General features: G+C 35.7%; 1 protein-coding gene across 2 annotated transcripts in view; it reads right to left on the reverse strand.

Annotated features, from left to right (window-relative positions):
- Positions 1–23,889, reverse strand: part of HFM1 (helicase for meiosis 1) — a 93,953-nt gene that overhangs the window by 63,747 nt on the left and 6,317 nt on the right. For both annotated transcript variants that reach the window (XM_090271724.1, XM_090271723.1), the window contains exons 4-12: positions 14,098–14,363; positions 13,781–13,819; positions 10,205–10,275; positions 9,562–9,694; positions 8,778–8,929; positions 8,136–8,213; positions 7,521–7,679; positions 5,951–6,151; positions 5,775–5,863 (exon numbers count right to left, since the gene is read on the reverse strand). In XM_090271724.1, coding sequence (XP_090127850.1) covers positions 5,775–5,863; positions 5,951–6,151; positions 7,521–7,679; positions 8,136–8,213; positions 8,778–8,929; positions 9,562–9,694; positions 10,205–10,275; positions 13,781–13,819; positions 14,098–14,363 — 1,188 coding nt within the window. The remainder of the gene's footprint in view (positions 1–5,774; positions 5,864–5,950; positions 6,152–7,520; positions 7,680–8,135; positions 8,214–8,777; positions 8,930–9,561; positions 9,695–10,204; positions 10,276–13,780; positions 13,820–14,097; positions 14,364–23,889) is intronic.

The following is a 23,889-nucleotide window of genomic DNA, read 5'->3' on the forward strand; positions in this document are numbered from 1 at the left end:
AACAAAGCCTAGGGCAAGAAGAAGGAATGAAATCATCAAGATCAGAGCAGAACTAAATGACATAGAGACTAAACAAACAATCCAAAAGATCAACAAAACTAGGAGCTGGTTCTTCGAAAAAATCAACAAAATCGACAAGCCTCTAGCCAGTCTAATCAAGAAAAAAAGAGAGAAGACACAAATAAACAAAATCAGAAATGAAAGAGGAGAAATCACGACTGATACCTCAGAAATACAAATGATAGTTAGAAATTACTTCAGACAACTGTATGACAAGAAATTTGACAATCTAGAAGAAATGGACAAATTTCTAGAAACATACAACCTTCCAAAACTAAATCAAGAAGAAGTGGAAAGTCTCAACAAACCAATAACAAAAAAGGAAATTGAAACAGTAATCCAAAATCTCCCGGCACACAAAAGCCCTGGACCGGATGGCTTCACAGGCGAATTCTACAAAACATTCAGGGAAGAACTAACTCCTATCCTCCTCAAACTGTTCCAAAAAATCCAAGAAGAGGGGAAAATCCCAAACTCTTTCTATGAAGCCAGTATTATCCTAATCCCCAAACCAGGTCAAGACACAACAAAGAAAGAAAACTACAGGCCAATATCACTGATGAACATCGATGCTAAAATCCTCAATAAAATATTGGCAAACAGGATCCAGCAATACATCAAAAAGATCATACATCATGATCAAGTGGGCTTCATTCCAGGGATGCAAGGATGGTTTAATATTCGCAAATCAATAAATATAATACATCACCTAAACAGAATGAAAGACAAAAATCACATGATCATATCAATAGATGCAGAAAAAGCATTTGATAAAGTACAACACCCATTTATGATGAAAACACTCAGCAAAATGGGAATAAAGGGAGCATATCTTAACATAATTAAGGCTATATATGAGAAGCCTGAGGCCAACATCATACTCAATGGACAAAAACTGAAAGCATTCCCCCTGAACTCAGGAACTAGACAAGGTTGTCCACTCTCTCTACTCCTTTTCAACATAGTGTTGGAAGTCCTAGCCACAGCAATCAGACAAGAAAAAGAAATAAAAGGCATCCAAATTGGGAAAGAGGAAGTGAAACTTTCATTATATGCAGATGACATGATAGTATACCTAGAAAATCCTATAAACTCCACTAAAAGACTACTCAATATAATAAGTGAATTTGGCAAAATCGCAGGGTACAAAATAAATATACAGAAATCTAAGGCATTTCTGTACACCAACAATAAAATAGCAGAGACAGAGACAAAAAAGAAAATACCATTTACTATAGCAACAAGAAAAATAAAGTACCTAGGAGTAAACTTAACCAAAGAGATAAAAGACCTGTACTCTGAAAATTACATAACATTGAAGAAAGAAATTAAGGAAGAAACAAATAAATGGAAGCAAATACCATGTTCTTGGATGGGAAGAATCAACATCATCAAAATGGCCATACTACCCAAAGCAATTTACAAATTCAATGCAATCCCTATTAAAATACCAATGACATATTTCACAGACCTAGAACAAATACTCCATAAATTCATATGGAACCAAAAAAGACCCCGAATAGCAAAAGCTATCTTGAGACAGAAGAACACAGCAGGAGGAATCACAACACCAGATATCAAACAATACTACAAAGCCACTGTAATCAAAACAGTATGGTACTGGCATAAGAACAGACATATAGATCAGTGGAACAGAATAGAGAGTCCAGAAATAAACCCAGGCCTCTATGGTCAACTAATCTTTGATAAAGGAGGAAGGAACATAAAATGGAGTGAGAAGAGCCTCTTTAACAAATGGTGCTGGGAGAACTGGATAGGGACCTGCAAAAAAATGAAACTAGACCACCAACTTACACCACACACGAGAATAAACTCAAGATGGATCAAAGACTTAAATGTAAGCCGTGACACCATAAAAGTCCTAGAGGAAAACATAGGCAAGAAAATATCAGATATCTCACGTAACAATCTCTTCACGGATACATCTCCTAAAGCAAGAGAAATAAAGGAAAAAATAAATAAATGGGATTACATCAAACTGAAGAGTTTCTGCTCAGCAAAAGAAAACATCAGCAAGATGAAAAGGAAACCAACGATATGGGAAAACATATTTGCCAATGACATCACAGACAGGGGACTGATTTCCAAAATATATAAAGAGCTTATACGACTCAACATCAAGAAAACAAACAACCCAATTAAAAAATGAGCAAGGGACCTGAACAAACACTTCTCCGAAGAGGACATACAGAAGGTCCATAGACACATGAAAAAATGCTCAACATCATTAGCCATCAGGGAGATGCAAATAAAAACCACAATGAGATACCATTTTACACCAGTCAGAATGGCCATCATCAACAAATCAACAAGCAACAAGTGCTGGCGAGGATGTGGAGAAACGGGAACCCTACTGCACTGTTGGTGGGAATGCAGACTGGTGCAGCCACTATGGAGAACAGTATGGAATTACCTCAAAAGATTAAAAATGGAACTGCCTTTTGAACCAATGACTCCACTACTAGGATTATACCCGAAGAATCTTGAAACCCCAATTCAAAAGAACTTATGTACCCCTATGTTCATTGCAGCACTGTTTACAATAGCTAAGTGCTGGAAACAACCTAAGTGCCCATCTGTAGATGAGTGGATCAAAAAACTGTGGTACATTTACACAATGGAATACTATGTAGCAGAAAGAAAGAAGGAACTCCTGCCATTTGCAACAACATGGATGGAACTAGAGAGAATTATGCTTAGTGAAATAAGCCAGGCAAAGAAAGAAAAATACCATATGATATCACCTAATACAGGAAACTAAAGAACACCACAAACAAAGGAACTAAATAGAACAAAGAGCAGAATAGCAGTCAATAGGGGGGAGGGGAGAGGGAGAGAAGGGGGATAAGTAAGGGAAGGGATTAATTAAAGAGCCTGTATGAAAGACTCATGGACATGGACAACGGGGAGGGATATGATTGTGGGAGAGGGGGTGGGCTGGGTGGGGGAGAGAAATTGGGGGAAAAGGGGACAACTGTAATTGAAAAACCAAAATAAAAAAATTAAAAAAAAAAAAAAAAAAGAACAGGACTGGTTGAATGGGAATTGACATAAGCAGTAGTCTCTTTCCCTGGCCTATACCAACTCAAAATGGCATTCCATTCCATGTCACTTATGCTTTTCTCAGGGAATGAAGCAAAAGCAGAACATACAAATGAGGTTCTCTTAAACTGTTTTTTGTTCCTAGTAAAGACTGCCTGTGATATTTGATAAATATTCTTCGGAGTGTAAAACAAAGAGATGGAGAGAGGAATTCTATGCTATTATTATGCAGTTAGCATTAATTTCACTTTTTCCCTTTTTGTCTACCTCTCAGATGTCATCTGCTTTTTGGCTGTAAGCAATTTGTTGGTTTCTCTCACACTCTCTGGCTCTTCACTGTATCTTATGCTTGATCATGCTTTGTTGATATTTGTAATAAAAGCACTACTTTCCATGCTTCAAACCCTAGAGGTTTTTTTCATATGGCAGTAACTAAGGGGATCAAGTTAAATCTTTCAAGTGGAAGTAAAATTATAAAAAAAGTATACAGAGTATGAATAAATGACTACGTAGGTAATCCTTTACTAGACTAGATGGCCAGAGAGCCATCCTTTTAATGAATAGAAAGACAAAGAATGTCAGAAAACTGGAGAGGTATCCTCTAGGCTTGGTACAGAGCTTTGGGTGACAAAGTGACCAGTGGTGGTAGCTGAAGGATAGACTGGTCCAAAGTGCAGAAAGGCACATCCCCCCTAAACAAAATTAGTTAGAAAAATCAATCTTTACTCATATATACATGCAATTATCCAATCAGATTTTAGTCTGAGGTCTATCACTAAACCTGCTTATTGATTCCTAAAAGTTGTTATTAATAACAGCAATAAGCTAATATTAATTAAGTAGTAACGTGTGCTGGTGCTCTGCTGAGAACTACTAAGTGGTACATAAGATGACCATAAGTCCTTCTTTCCTCAATAAGTTCATAATCTAATGAATAGAACATATATTAAAATAACAATTATAGTAAGTGCTATGAAATAAAAAGTACAAGTATCTATAAAAAATAAATAAAAGAAACTGAAGGTCATGGAACACTTCCTGAGAAACTGACATGAAAGGCAAAACTTTGAGGATGAATAACAGTAAGGTTAAAAATAAAAATTCTAGGCAAAGAAAACACAATGTAGGAAAGCCCTATATATGGTAGCAGTTTGGTGTATTTACAAAACAGAGGGCCCAATATGGCCTGAGTATAGTAACGGGAGAACATGTTCATGGTGAGTCTGGAGAATTAGCTAGATATCACATTACACAGGGTACTGCAGGCCATATTAAGGATTTAGGATTTTATCCTAAAGACAGTAAGAAACTATTAGAGGTTTTAAGCAGGACACTGACATAGTTAGATTTCCAGTTTTAAACAATGACTCTGCTGTGCAGATAACAGACTAAAGTGGAGTGTGGGGGGGGGGCAGATAAAAGGCAAGAGATTAAGAGTAACTTGAACTACATAGGTAGCAGTTCTGATGGAGACAAAATGATTGAGATATATTTAGAAGTAAGAATAAATAGGACTTAGTAATTGACTACTTATGGGAAGGAAAGTGAGGGAGCTGTCGATAGATTTCTGCTGTAAACTAGGAAGATGATGTATAGTTAAGATAGGGAACACTGGAGGAAAGGCTGGTTTGAGAGAAAGAACCAAGGCTCTGTTTTGGACATAATGAGTTTGAGATGCCTACAGACATACAGTTGGAGATCTCAGTCAGTTAGGCAGGTAGACTCTAAACATGGAGCTCACAATAGACGTCTGGGTTGGGGCTAAAAATTTGGGAACTCACAGATATACATAAATATGTTTGTACATATATACTCTGAACCCATGTGATAGATACAAATACCCAGTTGTGTGGAATTAGAAAGAATAACTTTGGATAGAACCTCTAGAATGTTAACATTTAGTTTTTTAATTATATTATTTTTTATTTATTTTTTAAAAGATTTTTTTTTTTTTTAGAGAGAAGGAAAGGGTGGAAGAGAGGGAAAGAAAGATCAATGTGAGAGAGAAACACTGAATGGTTGCCTCTCATATGCGACCCGACTGGCGACCAAACCTTTAACCAAGGCATGTGCCCTGACAGGGAATTGAACCAGCGACCTTTTGCTTTGTGGGACGACACACAACAACTGAGTCACATCGGTCAGGGCTGGAATGTTAACATTTTTTAAAAAGTTAAAATGTTGAGAGTTGAGCAGAAGAGGTGATGGGTAGAAGAGGTGAAAGAGGGACTGAGAATCAGCCACAAGCAAAGTAGGAAGAAACCTAGTAGAGAATGATCATGGAAGCGCAGAGTCCAGAGTTTTTAAATAAAGTGGGAGTGGTCAAATGTGTTAAAGAGGCTCCTGAGAGATAAATTAGCAAGATTCCCTTTGTTGAAAGGTTACTACAGATGCTGGAATGAAAACAACAATATGCATAATCTTTCAAGAAATCTGGCTATGAAAATAAAGAAGACAGGATCATAGTTGCACTAAGATTCATTATCTTACTCAATCCCCCAAATTACTATTACCCTTATTTACAGATAAGGGAACTGAGACTTAGAAAGTCAAGTAACTTGAAAAGGTTACAAAATTAACCCAGTTTTCTCATCTCATCTAGATGATCCCTAAAAGTCTTTCTACCTCCAAGAAAATATGAAAAAATATACCTCTGTTTCTGTTCCACAGTCATAATAAATTTAGCATTTTTCACAAGAACAGAAGCAGCCTGTTGCACACCTTTCCTTGTTGCACAAAACTAAAAATGAATGAATAATTTTTGTATTAAAAATTTATATTAAAAGCTGAGCATTACATTAAAAAGTAAGCAACCAACAATGCATACCACAAGTGTGGGTTTCTGATCAGAGTATGTTTGTATAACACTGGCAACTTTGTAGTTGAGAGTTAAATCAAATTTAAATTCAGTTTGGTTACTGTAGCAGGGAAATCCAAGGACCACTTTCCGAAGTTTCACTGGTCTATGGCTCTCATCCATTTTCAGACACACTGTAGATCTTTCACCATTTGAAAGCCATTCTGCAATCTTTAAATAATAGAAATGTACACGTTAAGAGTTTTTTCTAATAAAGTTTTATGACTAAAAATAACCCAATTATGGACCACATTAAAGTAGAAGTATAAAAACATTTAATTGTATCTTTTTTAATATTACATATTTCATTGACAGTATTCTATTGATGTATTGATAAATATTGTATTATCAATGGCAGTATTTTAAGATTATATACATTTTTATCATGGAAACTACCAATTAATAGTTATTATTTTGTTTTATTTTCCTTATTAAGAGTCCAAAGTAAAATTAAATTGATTTTGGCAGAGATTGAATTTCTCACTAACACTATAACTTCTTTTTCCTTTCTTTTTGTTTTAAAGTTTTTTGTTTTTTTTTAATTTTTTTTAGAGAGGGGAAGGGAGGGAGAAAGAGAGGAAGAGAAACACCGATGTATGAGAGGTACATCGATGGGTTGCCTCTCACATGCCCCAAACTGGGGACGTGGCCCGCAACCCAGGCATGTGCCCTGACTAGTGATTGAACTGGCGCCCTTTCAGTTCTCAGGCTGGCACTCAACCCACTGAGCCACACCAGCCAGGGCTATATTAGTCTTGAATAAAAACAAAAGTTGTAATTTTGAGAACAAAATGACTAATTGTGCCCAATTAAAGATAACAGCAAAATTTTTCATTGGATTAGACAATATAGCAGCTTTCTGTGAAAACAACTCCTAAGAAGTAGCAGGAGGAAAAAGTCACATTATAGTACACTGAGAAGTAAATAGGAGTGAGAAAGCAGAGTGACACTGCACTATTTTTCAAGTTTGCAAAAAAAAAAAAAGAAAAAATTAGGACATATATACATTATAGGAAGTATAAAATGGCATATAATTATTTATTTTCACATCCATGTACCCCATTAACCATGAAATTATCCTCAAGGACAAGGTCTATATGTTTTCACTTTTGCATCTGTCATTAGTGCTTACCACAATGCTAGGCACACAGAATTCAGGGAGGTGGACAGTAATCAACTAACCATTTTATTTTCCACCATACTCTGCTATACAACTAGAGTCAGCTGGTTCCAACAATCATAAGATATTACGAGTCATGTTATTACAATGTATCTGAAACCTATGAAACTAAGACTTTTAGATACTAGTAAATAACAGGCTTATACCCAAAAATGTTTTATTAAAAATAATCACCCCAATTTTATGGCCTTAATACTGCCTTCCCTATAAAATTTAGACATTACTTTTGACAATACACTTTCTATTAAATTGGTTAGATGATTAACAACAATGACAACAAAACCCTCAGTTTTCTCTAAGACTAAAACGACCAAATATTTCACCAGTCAAAAAATTTCATAGACTAATATTCTAACTTACATCCTCAGCATTTGGAATTGTTGCAGACACAGCTATAAATCTCATTGGAATAATAGAACTGGTATTTTCTGAAGTATGAGATAAAGACTGTACAGTTTTCATTCTGCTGACTACAACTTCAAGAGTTGGTCCACGAGCTTCATCTTTTATAACATGTACCTAAGAAAGAAATCAAGAAAAAATCATTAGCTATAGAATTAAAATCTATACAATCAATTAAAGTTTGCAAGAAAATTAAGGCTCATCCTTAGAAAAATAAGCATATTCCAATTGAAGGGATAAAACAAACATAGTTTGGTTGAAATGTCTTGCTTTTCTTTCTATTCATTCTAGTCATTTTTTTATTTTTAATAATTTATTTGTTTGTTTGTTTACTTTATTTTTAGAGAAAGGGGAAAGGAGAAAGAGAGGGAGAGAAACATCTCTGTGTGGTTGCCTCTCACTTGCGCCCCCAACTGGGGACCTGACGTGCAACCTAGTAATATGCCCTAGCTGAGAATCGAACCAGTGACACTTGACTCGCAGGCCGACACTCAATCCACTGAGCCACAGCAGCCAGGGCTTTCTAGTCATCTTTTTATTTTTATCTCTGAAAGTGAATAACGTGTTCACTACCTCATCAATGAGAAACAGTCGAACCAGCTGGACCAAAGAGTTGTCTCTCCATTTCCTAGTCATGCTATCCCATTTCTCCTAGAGACAAAAATGCAAGTGGTTTAATATAAGGGATTGTAATAAATATTAAGATATCAGTAAAATTTTACATGTTACATGTTACAAATGATGGGCAATATTTTAGTTAACATCTTAAAAGTATTCTGAAAAAGATTTTTAAAATTTGTACAGGTTTTGACAATCTTACAAGTGTTTAAAAAACTGAGTCTCCATTTATTTTTAAGTTTAACCAAAAATACTCAAAAATTAGAATCTAATCACATCTTTTAAGATCTATCAAGATTCTCCCTCTGCAACACCTAATTCTTGGGTAGAAGAATACAAGAAATAAGTACGATTACAAAGTATCTACAATAACAAATTGCCTATGCATATCTTTTGTCTATTTTTCCTATTTGGTTTTTGTCTTTTGCTTATTAATTTGTAAGTATTCCTTATATATCCTGAATACTATTACCTTCTTTTTTTACATTGCAAATATATTTTTCTACTTTGTATTTTGCTTTATCATTTTTTCTTGGTGAAGAGAAATAGATATTTTCTAATAAACCAATGAAATAATAAAGTATGAATAACACCTACTGGAGTTGTCATAATAATATGGGCATGCTGAATCTCAAATAGGTCATCCATTAGTGTATCTCCAGTGAGTTCTTTACACTTCAATCCGATTGGTCCAAATTTTTCTTTCCAGTCATCAAAACGCTGACTACACAGGGCTTTTATTGGTGCCACTATAACAATATAAGATATTTATTTTGAATATCAGTGAAATTTTTAAATTATTTTCACAAAATGCTGGTTTAAAAAGTTACAATAAAAATACATATCTAGGTGCTACCTAATGTTTATAAATTAAAAGTTAACAACAGAAGTATATTATTCAGAGTTTAAAAGGAAATCACCATACAGAACTAAAACTGAAAAGAAGTGATTGCTCAGGGACTTGTAACTAAGAGGTTTTCAATATAATCCCTTCGTGATAACTGATTTTTTAACCATATGCATAAACTACTTTGATGAAAAATTAAATATATATATATACATATGTATAAATACCTAAGAAAGAAGAGTTCCTGTGAGAATTTCTAGAATTACAAAATGTTTGATTTTATTTTTCATCTTGTCTGTCCCTTTAAAAATAGACCTGTAAAGGCCAAATTCTGAATTCAAACATTACTTTTTACTTAAAATGGAGAAAATGTGTTTTAAATTTAAGGTAACAAGTTAAGACCAAATGTGAACTATGTTTATGAAAAAGGTATAATAATAAGTCCTCTGGGTTGAACTTGAATTTATTTCTTACTTTAGCCTCAATGGTTTTTCATTATTATAATTCTTACTCTTAAAATATATAAATACTTACTGTAAACAATTTTAATATTTGACCATGGCAATGGTACTTCCATTAACAATCTTGTTATAGCAAGTTCAAACACTACAGTTTTCCCAGAACCAGTTGGAGCACAAATCACAAAATTCCTATCTGTATAAAGAAGCTAAAATAAAAAATTTAATCAATCACGCAATATGTAGAATTTTTCATTAACATTTTCAATTTGTTAGAAAATATGCCTTATGAAGACTCTACAGAATAATAAACAGCTCAAACATTTCTATCTCTAAACTTACTAAAATTGTGACCTTCCTCTATATCCATCACCCTCAAAAAATAACACTATTAAAATTTACATCTTGTTTAAATCGTGATAGAAAAATTACAATAAAGATTAAACAAAAAATAAAATAAAATAAAATTTACTATCTTGTTTAATTTGTCAAAGTAAATATGCTAGACCTGGAAGAAAATTATAACAAATACAAACCAACCCACCTATGAAAATCCCATGAATTCATTCAATAAACATTTTTTGAGCTGCTCTAATGTACCAGCCACTGAGTGTAGCACTGGCAAATAAAGATGAATGTGATCTAGTCTCTGCCCTTAGAGAGCAAACAATCTAGTAAGAAAAAGCAGATTAAGCAAATAATTATAATAAAATACTTACATCATCAAAGGCTTTGGACTGTATATAGTTGAAATATGGGAATTCTTTGAAAATACTTCTAAATTTTGCCGCTTAGAATAACATTAAGGAGTCAAATATTTTGGAATTTTAAAAATTGGTTACTTTTAATTTTAAAGCTAAGTTAAATTAAAATTGACTGCCAATATTTAATGATGAGGTTTTAATACTGGCTATTTTGATATCATAAAAAAGGAATTAACAGAAATAGATGAAGGGACCCAGATTGGCAACATAGGATGCTCCTGAATTGCCCCCCTCCCACAGATCCACCAAATACACACCTACAAGCAGTAAGTATGTTAACACCTACACACAGAACAATTTCCTCTGAGAGGAATCCTGAAATTTCTAGTTGAGGGACTCCTATATAATGGACAAATGAGAAAATGACATAGAAATAGGTAGGAAAGGCTAAGACAACTCTCACCATAAATTCCACCCCCAGCATAGTGCCATACAATTGGGAAGGAACCCTCAACTTCCACATTTTCCCTGAAGAGTAAAACCTTTTAGTGAACAAACTTTTAAGGCTTCCCACCTGAAGGCCAGGCCCCCAAAATACCCAGCTCTGTGAGCCAATAGGGCTTGCATTCATGAGTTCCACGGGATTACAGCAAAGAGCAGCTACACACACAGACACACACACACACACATACACACACACCCGTGGGTACACAGCCAGGCTCAGTACAGAGGGAACAGGCCCATCTCCAGTTTGTGCCTGGAAGGGATATAACTGCATACTTTCTCAGCTGCTGCCTGAGGTTCTAGCTTCTAATCAGAATACGAATATTCCACTTATTTAAACAATTATATTTCTGTGAAAATATACAAAAATTGCTGGATTGTGGTAAGTGTTCCTGGTAAAAGTTATATAAGAGCATATTACTTCTCTGATCAAATTCCCCCCTTTCTCTCAAAGTATATGGCTACAAGGCCCTACATGATCTTGCCTCCTCACCTCCCCACTTTTGTGTCTCTGGCCTTATGTCCTACTACTCCTAACTCACCTCCTCTCCAGACTGTTCTTCCTTTCATATTTCCCTGGCTCTTTCACTTCCTTCAATTGCTTACTTACCTCTCACCTTCTCAAAAAGACCCACCCTAATTATATAATTCTAACCCAAAGTGCCTGATCCCAGCATTCCCATTAATCATTTTTACTCTGCTCCACTTTTTTCTTTCTCCCTACTACTCATTACCTTCTAAAATACCACATGACTTATTTATACACTTACAACTGTTATCCTGTCTCCCAAGAATGTTAACTCCTGAAGCACAATAATTCATTGTCTGTTTTCTTACCTGACACACCCACAACATCTAAACAGCTCCCAGCACACAGCAAGCATCCAATTAATACAGGTTTGCATTTATTCGGTCTAACAAATAATTTATAAATTTTCATTTTACTTTCAGTTTTGCGGTGTCAGAATATTTGTGTCAAAACAAAATGTAATTTTCAGTTTGTCAATCCATCAACTTTCAAAGGAATCTCATTTTTCCTCCAAAATATGTCTCTTCCTATAAAATATTTATTTGTAACAAGCCCACATGTGGGCCATCATGCTGATTTTTCTCTCATTAGGTAGTTCCACATCAGTTTACACTCACAAAAATGAATCTCTAATTCAGAGTAGATACAGAATCAATTTCCTACTCATGAGAAAGCTCTGCTACTAACATCATTTATCATCACCATCAATACTTGATATCAAATTTTTCCTTTTGTTCAGCAAACTCTCAGCAGTGTCACTGTAATTATATGTTATTATCGGTGAGAAAATGTCTTCCGAACTAAAAATGACAAGATTATTGTGGCAGCGTCAAGCTGACCAAGCTTCTATTGTCCTGATTCAAATATAGTAAAATATAAGAAAAGAAGCAGAAAATAAGTTATATCTCCAAACTCTCAAATTATCATCAATAGCATTCAGTCTTCCACTTTAATTTAAATATACACTTGGAAATAATGAAGGGTAGCAGTTTAGTGAGTTTGACAGCAAATGAACTTTTTGAACAATACAATGGACACAAAGGTAGGCAGTACTTTTAATCAATAAAGAAACCTAAACAATAGAATCACTTTAGCTGTCCTAATTTAGCATGAAGATCTTTAAAACTCTTCAAAAAGTACTGTCATAGTATGTATGGCAAGTTCCAGTAAGGGATAAGAAGAATTTCCCATCATAAGATAATGACACCAATTTTAAGTGTTACTGCTAACTTATTTCCTATGTTCCCACCATATTTAGATCACCACAGAGAAGGAAGCACAGCAGGATTGAGACCACATGCTGAAGAGGAGCACGAAAGGCTAGCTATGTCTGAAGTTACTATGTCATCACACATAACCCTTTTATTGTTCCCTCCCCCATTCCAACTCACCTCAGTTATCTGCATTGGACATAACTCTTTACAAGGATCAGGCAAGTATTTTCTAACCACAGTTCAGAATTATCTCCATCTGCGAGTAGCCAGGATTGGAATCAATTTCCCCTCAATTCTCTAGCTCAACTGCCCAATACCTGGAATTCACTTTATGTTGTGCCAACTAGATCATAACATTTTGTCAATTTTAAGTGGCTTTCCCCAGCTTTTGAGTCACTAATTCTATAATTCTAAATCACAATTTTGATGATGGAACTGGACCTGCTCAAAAATTCTACCATGACTTCTCTTCATTGCTTAATAAATTTATTAAAAATAAAAACAAAAACTCTTGACCATGGTATTTATGGCATTAAATGACCTGATCCTAAAATACCTATCTAATATTATCTCCCACTACTCATTTAATAGTAACTTTCATTTCAACCAAACTGGAATGCTTGCTCTTTCCAAATATATTCCACACTTTACCCTCACCTTTGCTCATGGATATACTTTTCCAAGAACACCTTTGTTACGTAAATTGTTTTTCAATGTATTTTGAGATAGGAAGATAAATAAGGCAAGGTCCTTGCCTTCATGGAGTCCATAGGTCATAGGGAAACAGTCATAAAACAACTAATGAAGTATAATAAAATAGAATAAGTAACTGTTATAGACATAACACAGGATATCAAATAAGCTAAGAGGATGTTTCCTCCAGAACATACATATGTATTCAAAATGTAAATTAGATTATCGGTATAAACTGCAAATTAGTTTTTTACTAATTTGTAAAAATGTCTCCAATCCACAGATGCCCATTCACATTCATTTCCCCTCCCCATGTTTATCCCAATATGTTTTTCTTCCCTAAGTATAAGAAATTGTATTAATTTGTAAGTAAATATACTCAGAGATCAGCCAATAATACAAACTCATTTTTGTACTTATTTAGCCAAACTGATAACAAGCAGTTTATAAACTGGCACCAGACTGCAGACCACACTTTGAGTAGCACTATCCTATCACAAACACTGGGTCTTTTCCATGACCCCAAATATTCACTTTGCCCTCTTTTTCTTTGTCAACTCAAATAAACAGAGACACAATGAAACAAAGTATTTAGTAAGTATGATTTCAAATAAAAGCTCCTGTAGTAAAATAATTTAATCTAAAGGATACGAATTTCTGTGATAGCCTTCAAATCATTTTCTGTTACCCCTAAAAAAAAAAAAAAACCCTACATACTTACATGTTTTTTTAACCTTTTTCATAAAAACTGTTTCAATAAAATGTGCATAAGTTTTTGTCGACAGCACAATTAAAATTTATATCAAAGTTTAAAATATAATGCAATATAATTAGGAAATGCAAAAATTCAACATAGAGAAATAACCTATTTAAATTTGCTATATTTTTGTATTCTTCCCTATGCTAAGAAACACAGACTAGATATTTTTATATACTTTTATAAACTAAGTGAAAAAGCAAGGAATTACCTTGAACTTCATGAGGCTGGGATGCAATAGAAAAAGATGGTACTTTGCATACGTTTTCCTTGATTTCAGAAGCAGAAAAAGCATCACTTGCTGTAAACATGTTAATATCTGAATATTGGGGTTTCTGCTTACTATTGCTACATTTCCATGATTCCCCTTTGTTCATTTCTGTTTGGGCAATTTTCCCTGAGCCAACATGAGAATCCAGGTTTGCAGTGTCATTAGAATAAGCACTCCCATGCATATTATCAGATATCTTAAATAATCTGCAAAAAGAAAAAAGGGAAAAACATGTTTGCATATGAAAAACTAGCATAAAATTGGTCTCTTTAAAAACATCTGTAGATTATGACTTATTCAAACACAAAAATCGTTCTTCTAAAACATGACTTGTTAAGTTTACCACTGAATTAAGACTTTTCACTTTCCTAGAACTCAGAATAAATCCATTTGTGGTAGCCAGTCCTCTGAGATAGCCCCCATGATGCTTGTCTCCTGGTATTCACACTTTCTGTAGTCTTATACTTCAAGTCAGGACTAGCCTATGTGACTAGCAGAGTACTGTGGAAGCAGAAGTGTGTGACTCCAAGGCTAGGTCATAAAACACATTGTCTCTTCAAAATGATCTCTTGTATCACTCACTGTGAGGGGAGCTAGTCACTAATATATCATGGGAACACTCAAGCAATCCTATAGAGAGGCTCATGTAGACAGATTCTGAGGCTTCTTGTCAGTAACCAGCACCCACTTACCAAAAACTATTCAGTAATCATTTTAGTATATGAAACATATTTTACAAAGTTCTGGGAAACACAGAAAGGCCATCTTTATAATTAAAATTTATTATATTAGACTGATCAAAAGACAATTTGTTCACAATAGTCCCAAGGGATGAAATGACCATTAAAGTTCCTAATACAGCACTCACATCTTCTAAGTAATAGGAATGACTGCAGGTGTTAGTCTTACAGAACTGCAGCAATCCCCAACTTTTTTGGCACCAGGAACTGGTTAGTGGAAGACAATTTTTCCAAAGATGGGAGGGGGAGGGTAGGTGGAGCTCCTGCCCAGGATGGAGGTGGGAGACAAGAGGTGGAGCTCAGGTGGTAATGTAAGCAGTGTCCACAGTGTTCATGGGAGGGAGGAGGTTGGGGATCCCTGCCATAAGGAATGATATCCATGCAAGTACTATAAAAATAGATAATACTTTCTAAATTATTTTTACTATTAATCTTCTTTAAATTACCTTATTTACTTTTATCTTTAAAGGTGTCTATTAAAAGGTAAATAATGACTGAATAGGGTAAAACAGTGAATTCTAAAGAAATTAAGAATTAAATGAATAACGAAGTCCTTCCACTCAAGAGTGGCCTAACAGGTGGTGTTCACTTACTAGTTATTTCTCTGTGTACATGTACATGTGCATGTGCCTGTGTTCCTGTGCACATGTGTGGGTGCTAGTGCAGGTTCATGTGTGTGTACACACATGTGTTTGAGCATATGTGGGTACCAGTGTGCACATATGTGCATGTGCACTTGTGGATGTTGGCAAGGAGGGCTCTGGGACCTGATTTCTCCAGGGGTGAACACTGCTAGTCAATCCTCTTACTTCTTCCCATTTTATATGGGAACATCAGAATTTTTTAAGACTCCCTGATGTGAAACACGGATAATTTTCCATTTTTTATTCTCATCCTCATGCTTGAAGGGAACATCTGCATCCATAGATCTTTATTTAGAACAAACCCCTAGAAAGTGGGATTCCGGGGTCATGATGTAAATACAATTTTAAAGTGTTGGTCACAGTTTCTTACAATCATGTCCACTTTTTAAATTTATTTATTTATTTATTTATTTATTTATTCATTCATTCATAGAGAGAGGGGAAGGGAGGGAGAAAAAGAGGGAGAGAAACATCGATGTGAGAGAGGAACACTGATCAGTTGCCTCTAGTACACTCCCTGATCGGGGACCAAACCTGCAACCTAGGCATGTGCCCTAACAGAGAATTGAACTGGGGTGACATTTCACTTTGTGGGATGATGTCCAATCAACTGAGCCACACCACTCAGGGCCAAGAGTGTCCACTTTGAGCCTTGTTTGGGACAGTAGGTGTGTGGAGACCCTAGGGCTGAGATCTTACGGAGGAAGTGAAGAAAAGGAGCTGGGAGTAGAGGTGATTTACTATTAATCTTAATAACATGTTTCATTTAAGAAAGAACCAGTCTTTCAAAAAACTAGAGAGAAAGAAATGTATTTTAGAACAAACTGTAGAATTGTATTCTCCAATGCTAGCAGTTCTATCTTTGAAGATAGAAAATTCAAAAGCAGAGAGTTAGGCTTAGATAATGCATTGAACAGTAGAAACCATCATGAAATGGTACTGAGGGCAAGGAAAACACTTATGCCACAGGATGACTCCTCACTATATGTTGTCATATAGGTTAAAAGCATAGACTTTGGAATCAGACAAACCTGGGTATAAATCCAAAGCCTCCACTTTCTAGCTGTGTGACTTTAGAGTCTGAAATAATTTTATCCACATGATAGTTACCTAAATTCTCTGGACCTCATATTCTTTCTCTGGAATTTCCACTCCATAAATTCCCCTATGACCTCAATTTCTCTGATTGTTACATTAATTCCTGCTCTTAATAAAAAATATTGCTTTGCCATGCAAAATGCTTGCTCCTTAAAAAAGCTCAAGTGGAAACTATTAATTCTCCCACAACCAATGTGCCTGGGGGCTGAGAAGCTATGTTTTCTTCTCCCCAAACCTACATCATTATTTTTCCATTCTTTGACAAAAGTGTCTGTCCTTTCTAGCTATACCACCTTGTAACCCTTTACGTGGCATATATCATATATCAACCTCTGGTCACTTTAGAATCTTTTCCTCTCAATCCCAAATTCTGCCTTCATCTGGGATACTTCAACATTCATACAGAAAACCCATTTGAAATTTTACCCTCTCAATTTCTTAGGCATTCATCTCCAGTGGCCTTCTCCCTCACACGATCTGAGTTACCTACTATCTCACCTTAGACACCTCTCAAATCAGTCATCTTGATATATCATTTTCAGACTGTTACCTCCTATCCTTTTAGCTTGTTTGCTCAAGGTACTAATGAGGTTAAGGAACAAAGTTACTGTAATTAACTTCTTTATTTTCTCCAAAAACATCTTCCCCATCTCTTTCTCATCCACCTTTAATGAACTCTGAACTCATGACCTATCTTTTCAACCACTCTTATATATTCTCAGCTCTGCTTCCCTCTGTCCTTTTATCATACTTATCTTGTTAAACCTCAATCCTAGATGAATCTATCTTTTTAAAAATAATTTCAACCAAGCAGTGGGAACACTACTAGGAAAAACATAACTATTAGATAGATGAATTATGAAATTCAGAGTCATTATCGGCAAAATTGCAGATATAAGAAATATACAAAAATCAGCTATATTTCTATATACTTGCAATGGCCAATCTGAAAAATAATTTTTTAAATCCCATTTATAAAAGCATCAAAAAAATAAAATACTTAGGAATAAATTTAACAAAGTGAGTATAAGAGTAGTCCACTTAAAACCATAAAACATCATTAGAAAAAAAATAAAGAAAACAAATAAATGGAAAGATATCCCATGTTCATAGATTGAAAGACTTACTGTTATTAAGATAGCAATACTCCTGCCCTGGCTGGTGTGGCTCAGTGGATGGAGTGCCAGCCTGTGAACCAAAGGGTCACCGGTTCGATTCCCAGTTATGGCATATGCCTGGGTTGCGGGCCAGGTCCCTAGTTGGTGGCATGTGAGAAGCAACCACACGTTGATGTTTCTCCCCCTCTCTTTCTCCCTCTCTTCCCTACTCTCTAAAAGTAAATAAATAAAATCTTAAAAGAAAAAGATAGTTACCTTCTTTGCAGAAATTGACCAGCTTATTGTAAAATACATAGGAAAATGCAAAGAACCAATAGCCAGAAACAATCTTGAAAAAAGGAACAAAGCTAAAGGGCTCACACTTCCCAATCTGAAACCTTACTACAAAGGTACAGCAATCAAGACATGTGAGATATGCCTGTGTGGATAGATCCTATGCCAGGCATACGGACAGACATATTGATCAATGGTATAGAATTGAGAGTCCAGAAATAAACCTTTATGTGGTATAATAAGGAATATAAATTTGGTCTTTATTCCTAGTTCTAGGCACAGAGCTCCTAAAACCCTTGGAATTTCCTATATGATAGGAGTGACAGAGGCATCTTTTATTATTCATAACAAGCCCCTTTAGATCATACCTGAGTTAATCTTAATAAAGTGACTCTTATAGGGCCCCTAGTTACTTTCAGGATGGGGGCTAATACCAAAAAGACAAAACCTTGATTACAGGTTTGAGATTTTCAGCTCCATCACTGACATCTAAGGAGGGGCAAGGGGCTGGAGATTGAGTTCAATCACCAGTGGCCAATGATTTAATAAATCATGCCTATGTAATTAAATCTCCATTAATAAAAAAACAAAAAAACAAAAAAACTATAAATAACAGGGGCTTCTGAGAGCTTCTGGACTGATGAACGCATCAAGGTCCTGAGAGGGTACCACACTCAGAAAGGACTTGGAAGCTCTGTGCACTCTCCCTCTCCGTACCTTGCCTATATTTCTCTTCCATTTGGCTGTTCCTAAATTGTATCCTTTATAATGAACTGGTAAATGTGTGTTTTCTTGAGTTCTGTGAGTCATTCTAGCAAATTACTGAACCTAATGTGGGGTCATGGGAACCCCCAAATTTGTAGTCTGCAAGGCAGAATTATGGGTAACTAGGCACCCTATCTGTGACTGGGATCTGAAGTGAGGTAGTCTTGTGGGATTGAGCCCCTATTTTGTGGGGTCTGACACTAACTATGGGAGTCAGTGTGAAGTCTGAATTTTTGGTCACCCACTAGTATGATAATCAGAGAATCTGAGGTCAGAAAACCTCCTAATCTTACATTCATGGTCAACTGACTGCCAATGAGGATGCCGTTAATTCGATAGAGAAAAATTTATTTTTCAATAAGTGGTGCTGGAACAACTGTATATCTACATGCAAAAGCATCAAGCTGGACTCTTATCTTGCACCATATATATAAAAAAATTAACTCAAAATGGATCAAGAGACCTAAATGTAAGAGTTAAAACTATAAAACTCTTAGAAGAAAATGTAGGAGTAACTCTTCACAACTCTGGATTAGGCAATGGTTTCTCGGATATGACTTCAAAATCTGAAGCAACAACAACAAAAATTAGATAAGTTGGGCTTCATTAAAATTAAAACTTTTGTATTGCTAAGGATACCATAAAAAAAAGTGAAACACAACACTTACAATGTTAGAAATACTTGCAAACCATATAGCTGATAAGGGACTTTTATCCAAAATATATAGACTCCTGAAACACAACAATGAAAAGACAAATAACGCAATTTAAAAACAGGCAAAGGATCTGAATCGACATTACTCCAAAGAAGATATACAAATAGCCAATAATCACATTAAAAGATGCCCAACATCACTCATCATTAGAGAAATGCAAATCAAAACCACAGTATGACTTCTGGCCAAGATGGAGACCTAGACAGACATACTGCATCTCCCTCTACAACTAAGAAGGAATACAACTACCTCAAAACTACAGACGACCAGAAGTTCCAGAAAATCGAGCTGCATGGAAGTCCAACAAACAAAGACATAAAGAAGAAATACTCATCCAGACAGGTAGGAGGGGTGGACCTGGGGCAGAGAGGATGCAGTGCGGTGGTGGCAGCAGCGGCAGCAGCAGGCCAGCAGAAAGCGCAGTCACACATTTAAAAAGTCAGGAGGGACACCTGGGGAGCGCTCCCAGCACCAGACCAGCTCATGGTCCCAGAGCCAGGAAAAATAGAGGCTCATTGCTTTTAACTATGCAAACCAGTGGGGATTGGGGCAGAGGAAGAAACTGCCGTTATCTCAGCAGAGTCCACTTGTTTAAAGGGCCCCCACGGTCCTAGAACATCCGCAGACCCACCCACTCTGGGAACGACAGCCAGGGCAGCAGCTGCAGAGGCACCAGTCCCATACGGAAGTGGGAGAAGTGCCTGGAAAAGGGACGAGTGCTGAACAAGTGGCATTGCTCCTTCTCAGACCCCTCCCCCACAAACAGCGCCACAACGTGGTGAAACGTGTTGCCCTGTATGTACTGACAAATACCTAAGGCTCCACTCCTTACAATGTAACAGGTGTGACAGCTCTACCTAAGACACAGAGGCAAACAAACACAGGAGCCTGTCAAGATGAGGAGACAGAGAAGTATGGCCCAGAAGGGGGAAGAGATAAAGGTTCCAGTGGGAGAACCAAGTGATGAGGAGATAGCCAACCTAACAGGCGATGACATAGCCAACCTAACAGATGAAAAGTTCAAAACACTGGTGATAAAGATGCTCATGGGTTTGACAGATATGCTTAAGTATGGCAAAGGGAAGAAGTGAAGTCTATGCTAAATGAAACGAAAGAAAATCCACACAAAACCAATAGTGAAGGAAAGGAAACCAAGGTTCAAATTAATGATTTGGAACTATAAGGAAGAAAAAACAGTCAACTGGTACAGAATGAAGAAACAAGAATTCAAAAAAATGAGAAGAGGCTTAGGAACCTCTGTGACAACTTTAAACGTGCTAACATTTGAGCCGTAAGGGTGCCAGAAGGAGAAGAGGAAGAGCATGAAATTGAAAACTTATGTGAGAAAATAATGAAGGAAAACTCTCCAAATTTGGTGACGGAAATAGACATACAAGTCCAGAAAGCACAGAGAGTCCCAAACAAGCTAGACCCAAAAAGGACCACACCAAGACACATCATAATTAAAATGCCGAAGCTTAAAGATAAAAAAAAATCTTAAAAGCAGCGAGAAAAGCAGAATGTTACCTATAAAGGGGTGCCTAAAAGACTATCAGCTGATTTCTCAAAAAAAAAACTTTGCAGGCAAGAAGGGGCTGGCAAGAAGTATTCAAGGTGATGAAAAGCAAGGACTTACAACCAAGATTAATCTATCCAGCAAAGCTATCATTTAGAATGGAAGGGCAGATAAAGTGCTTCCCAGACAAGGTAAAGCTAAAGGAGTTCATCACCACCAAGCTATTATTATATAAAATGTTAAAGGGACTTACTTAAAAAAAAGATCAAAATTATGAACATTAAGATGACAATGAACTCACAACTACTGACAACTGAATCTAAAAAATAAAAACAAAATCCAACTAAGCAAATCAGAATAGGAACATAATCATAGATATGGGGATCATTTGGAGGATTATCAGATGGGAGGGGATAGGGGAGAAGTGGGGAAATGGTGCAGAGATTAGAAGCATAATTGTTTGGAACAAAATAGACAGGGGGAAGTTAAAAATAATATAGGAAAGGGTGAAGCCAAAGAACTTATATGCATGAACCATGGACATGAATGTACTAAGGGGGCTGGGAATGCTGGAAGGAAGTGGGGTACGGGCAGAGGGGAGCAAAGGGAAAAATAATTGGGACTACAGTAACAACATAATCAATAAAATATACTTAAAAAAAAACACTCATACAAAAGAAAAAAAAAAAAAACCACAGTAAGATACCATTTCACAGCCACTATAATAAAAAAGGCAATGACGAAGGCTAGCAAGGATGTGGAGGAATTGAAACCTTCATATATTGCTAATGAAATTGTAAAGTAGTGCAGACACTCTGGAAAACAATTTGGCAGTTTCTCTAAAAGGTTTATAAATACAGTGTTAACATATGACCCAGCAATTTCACTTCTAAGTATAAACTTAAAATAATTAAAACATATATTCACACAAAAGCTTGTACATGAATGTTCATAGCAACATTATTCACAATAGCCAAAAAGTGCTAACAACCTAAATGTCAATGAACTGATTGATGGATAAACAAATGTGGTAAACCCATTCAATGGAATATTGTTTGGCCATAAAAGGAATAAAGTAATGACACAGCACAAACATGGGTGAATCTTGAAAACTTTACGCCAAGTGAAAGAAGTCAAACATAAAAGGCCATATATTTTATGATTCCACTCATATCAAATATCTAAAATAGCTAAATCAATAGAAACAGAAAGATTAATTGTTGCAGGGGCTGGGGGGAGGAGGGGAATACAGTGTAACTGTTAACGAGTACAGAGCTTCACTGGGAGAAATTTAAATGTTTGAAAATTAGATAGCAGTGATGCTTGTACAACTCTGAATATTTAAAAAAACATGAATTCTACACTTCAAAACAGTAAATATTATAAGTAAATTATATCTTAATAAAGCTGTTCCGAAATATTCAGACACCAATCTCAACTGATCCCTTTACAGTGTCCAACGATCCTACCATTATTCTAATTAGATTGCTTTCCCATCCTTCATAATTGTTTTCCATTCTTCTCATGCTTGCTCACTACCTCCACTTTTTCCCTCAAACTCCACAGATGATCTCATCTCTTCTGTCATAGAGAAAACAAAAACTATCAACTAGATCTCTTCTGAATCATACATGCACATGCCCAATTGTCTTTTTGGATAACTTATAAGTACCTAAGATCAAATGTCCAAATCAATACTCATCATCTTTCCCAAACATGTTCTTCTTTAATTTTCTATATTATTAAAAGGCACTACCATCCTTAATCATTCAAACCAGAACCTAGAAGTTGGAACTCATGTTCAATAATCATTTAAGTCCTATGGGATTCTGTCTCCTAAATAACTCTGAACGCTTTCATTCATTCCTGCTACCACAATCCTAGGTCAGGCTACCATTCTCTTTCCTAGAATAATAAAATAACCTCTAAGTGGTCCTTCAGAATGTATTATAGCTCTCTTCTAATTCATCATACTGGGGCCAAAATGAACTTTAAATAAAAAGAGAAATCTAATTTTACTCCTTTGCTTAAAACCAGGACCTTGTCCAATGGTTCCGAAACTTAAGTGTGTATAACAATCCTCTAGAAAATGTGTTGAAAATGAAGATTCCTTGGTGACATCCCACCCTTCATACAGACTGATTCAATAAGTCCAAGGTAGGACCTGGGAACCCAAATTTTTAATCAACACTCCAGGTGATTCCGATGCAGTAGATCCATGGGCCCAAGTTTAAGAAACACTGCAAAATGTTTATCCTGGCCTACAGTACTCTGAATGACTTGGCCCCTCCATATCTAACCTCTTAGCTTTCTCTCTTACTTTAAGGACATTTTTAAAGAATAGTCCAGGTTCTGTACTACCTTAGACTTTTGCACATACTACTCCTTCTGTCTGGAACACTCACCTTTATTTGAACTTAACTTTATCCTATTCCTTCTTAAAGTTAAGCTTAAATATCACTTCTTTAGGAAAGCCTTCCCTGACAGTCCAGAGCAGATTAGGTTCCCATGCTATATTCTCAAACAGTACTTCTCAAAAGATGGTAGTCTATTTCAGGGAGTTCATAAGATCAAAACTATTTTCATAATATTACTACGGCACTATTTGCCTTTTTTCTTTCTTATTCTCTCACTAGCTAACATGGAGCTTTCCAGAGGCTCCAAGTTGTGTGATATTACAACAGACTGAATGCAAAAGAAAATATGATAATCCAAGAATCTTCTATTAAGCTAGGAATTTAAAACATTTGCAAAAACATAAAACAATACCACTCTTTTCACTAAATTATTTATTTTTTGTTTTAGAAAATAATTATTTTAAATAAAATTCATTGTTTAGATTAACAAGTGTTTATTATTGTA

Source organism: Furipterus horrens, unplaced genomic scaffold, assembly GCF_987537825.1.
Source record: "Furipterus horrens unplaced genomic scaffold, mFurHor1.1.pri manual_scaffold_3, whole genome shotgun sequence".
Lineage (NCBI taxonomy): Eukaryota > Metazoa > Chordata > Mammalia > Chiroptera > Furipteridae > Furipterus > Furipterus horrens.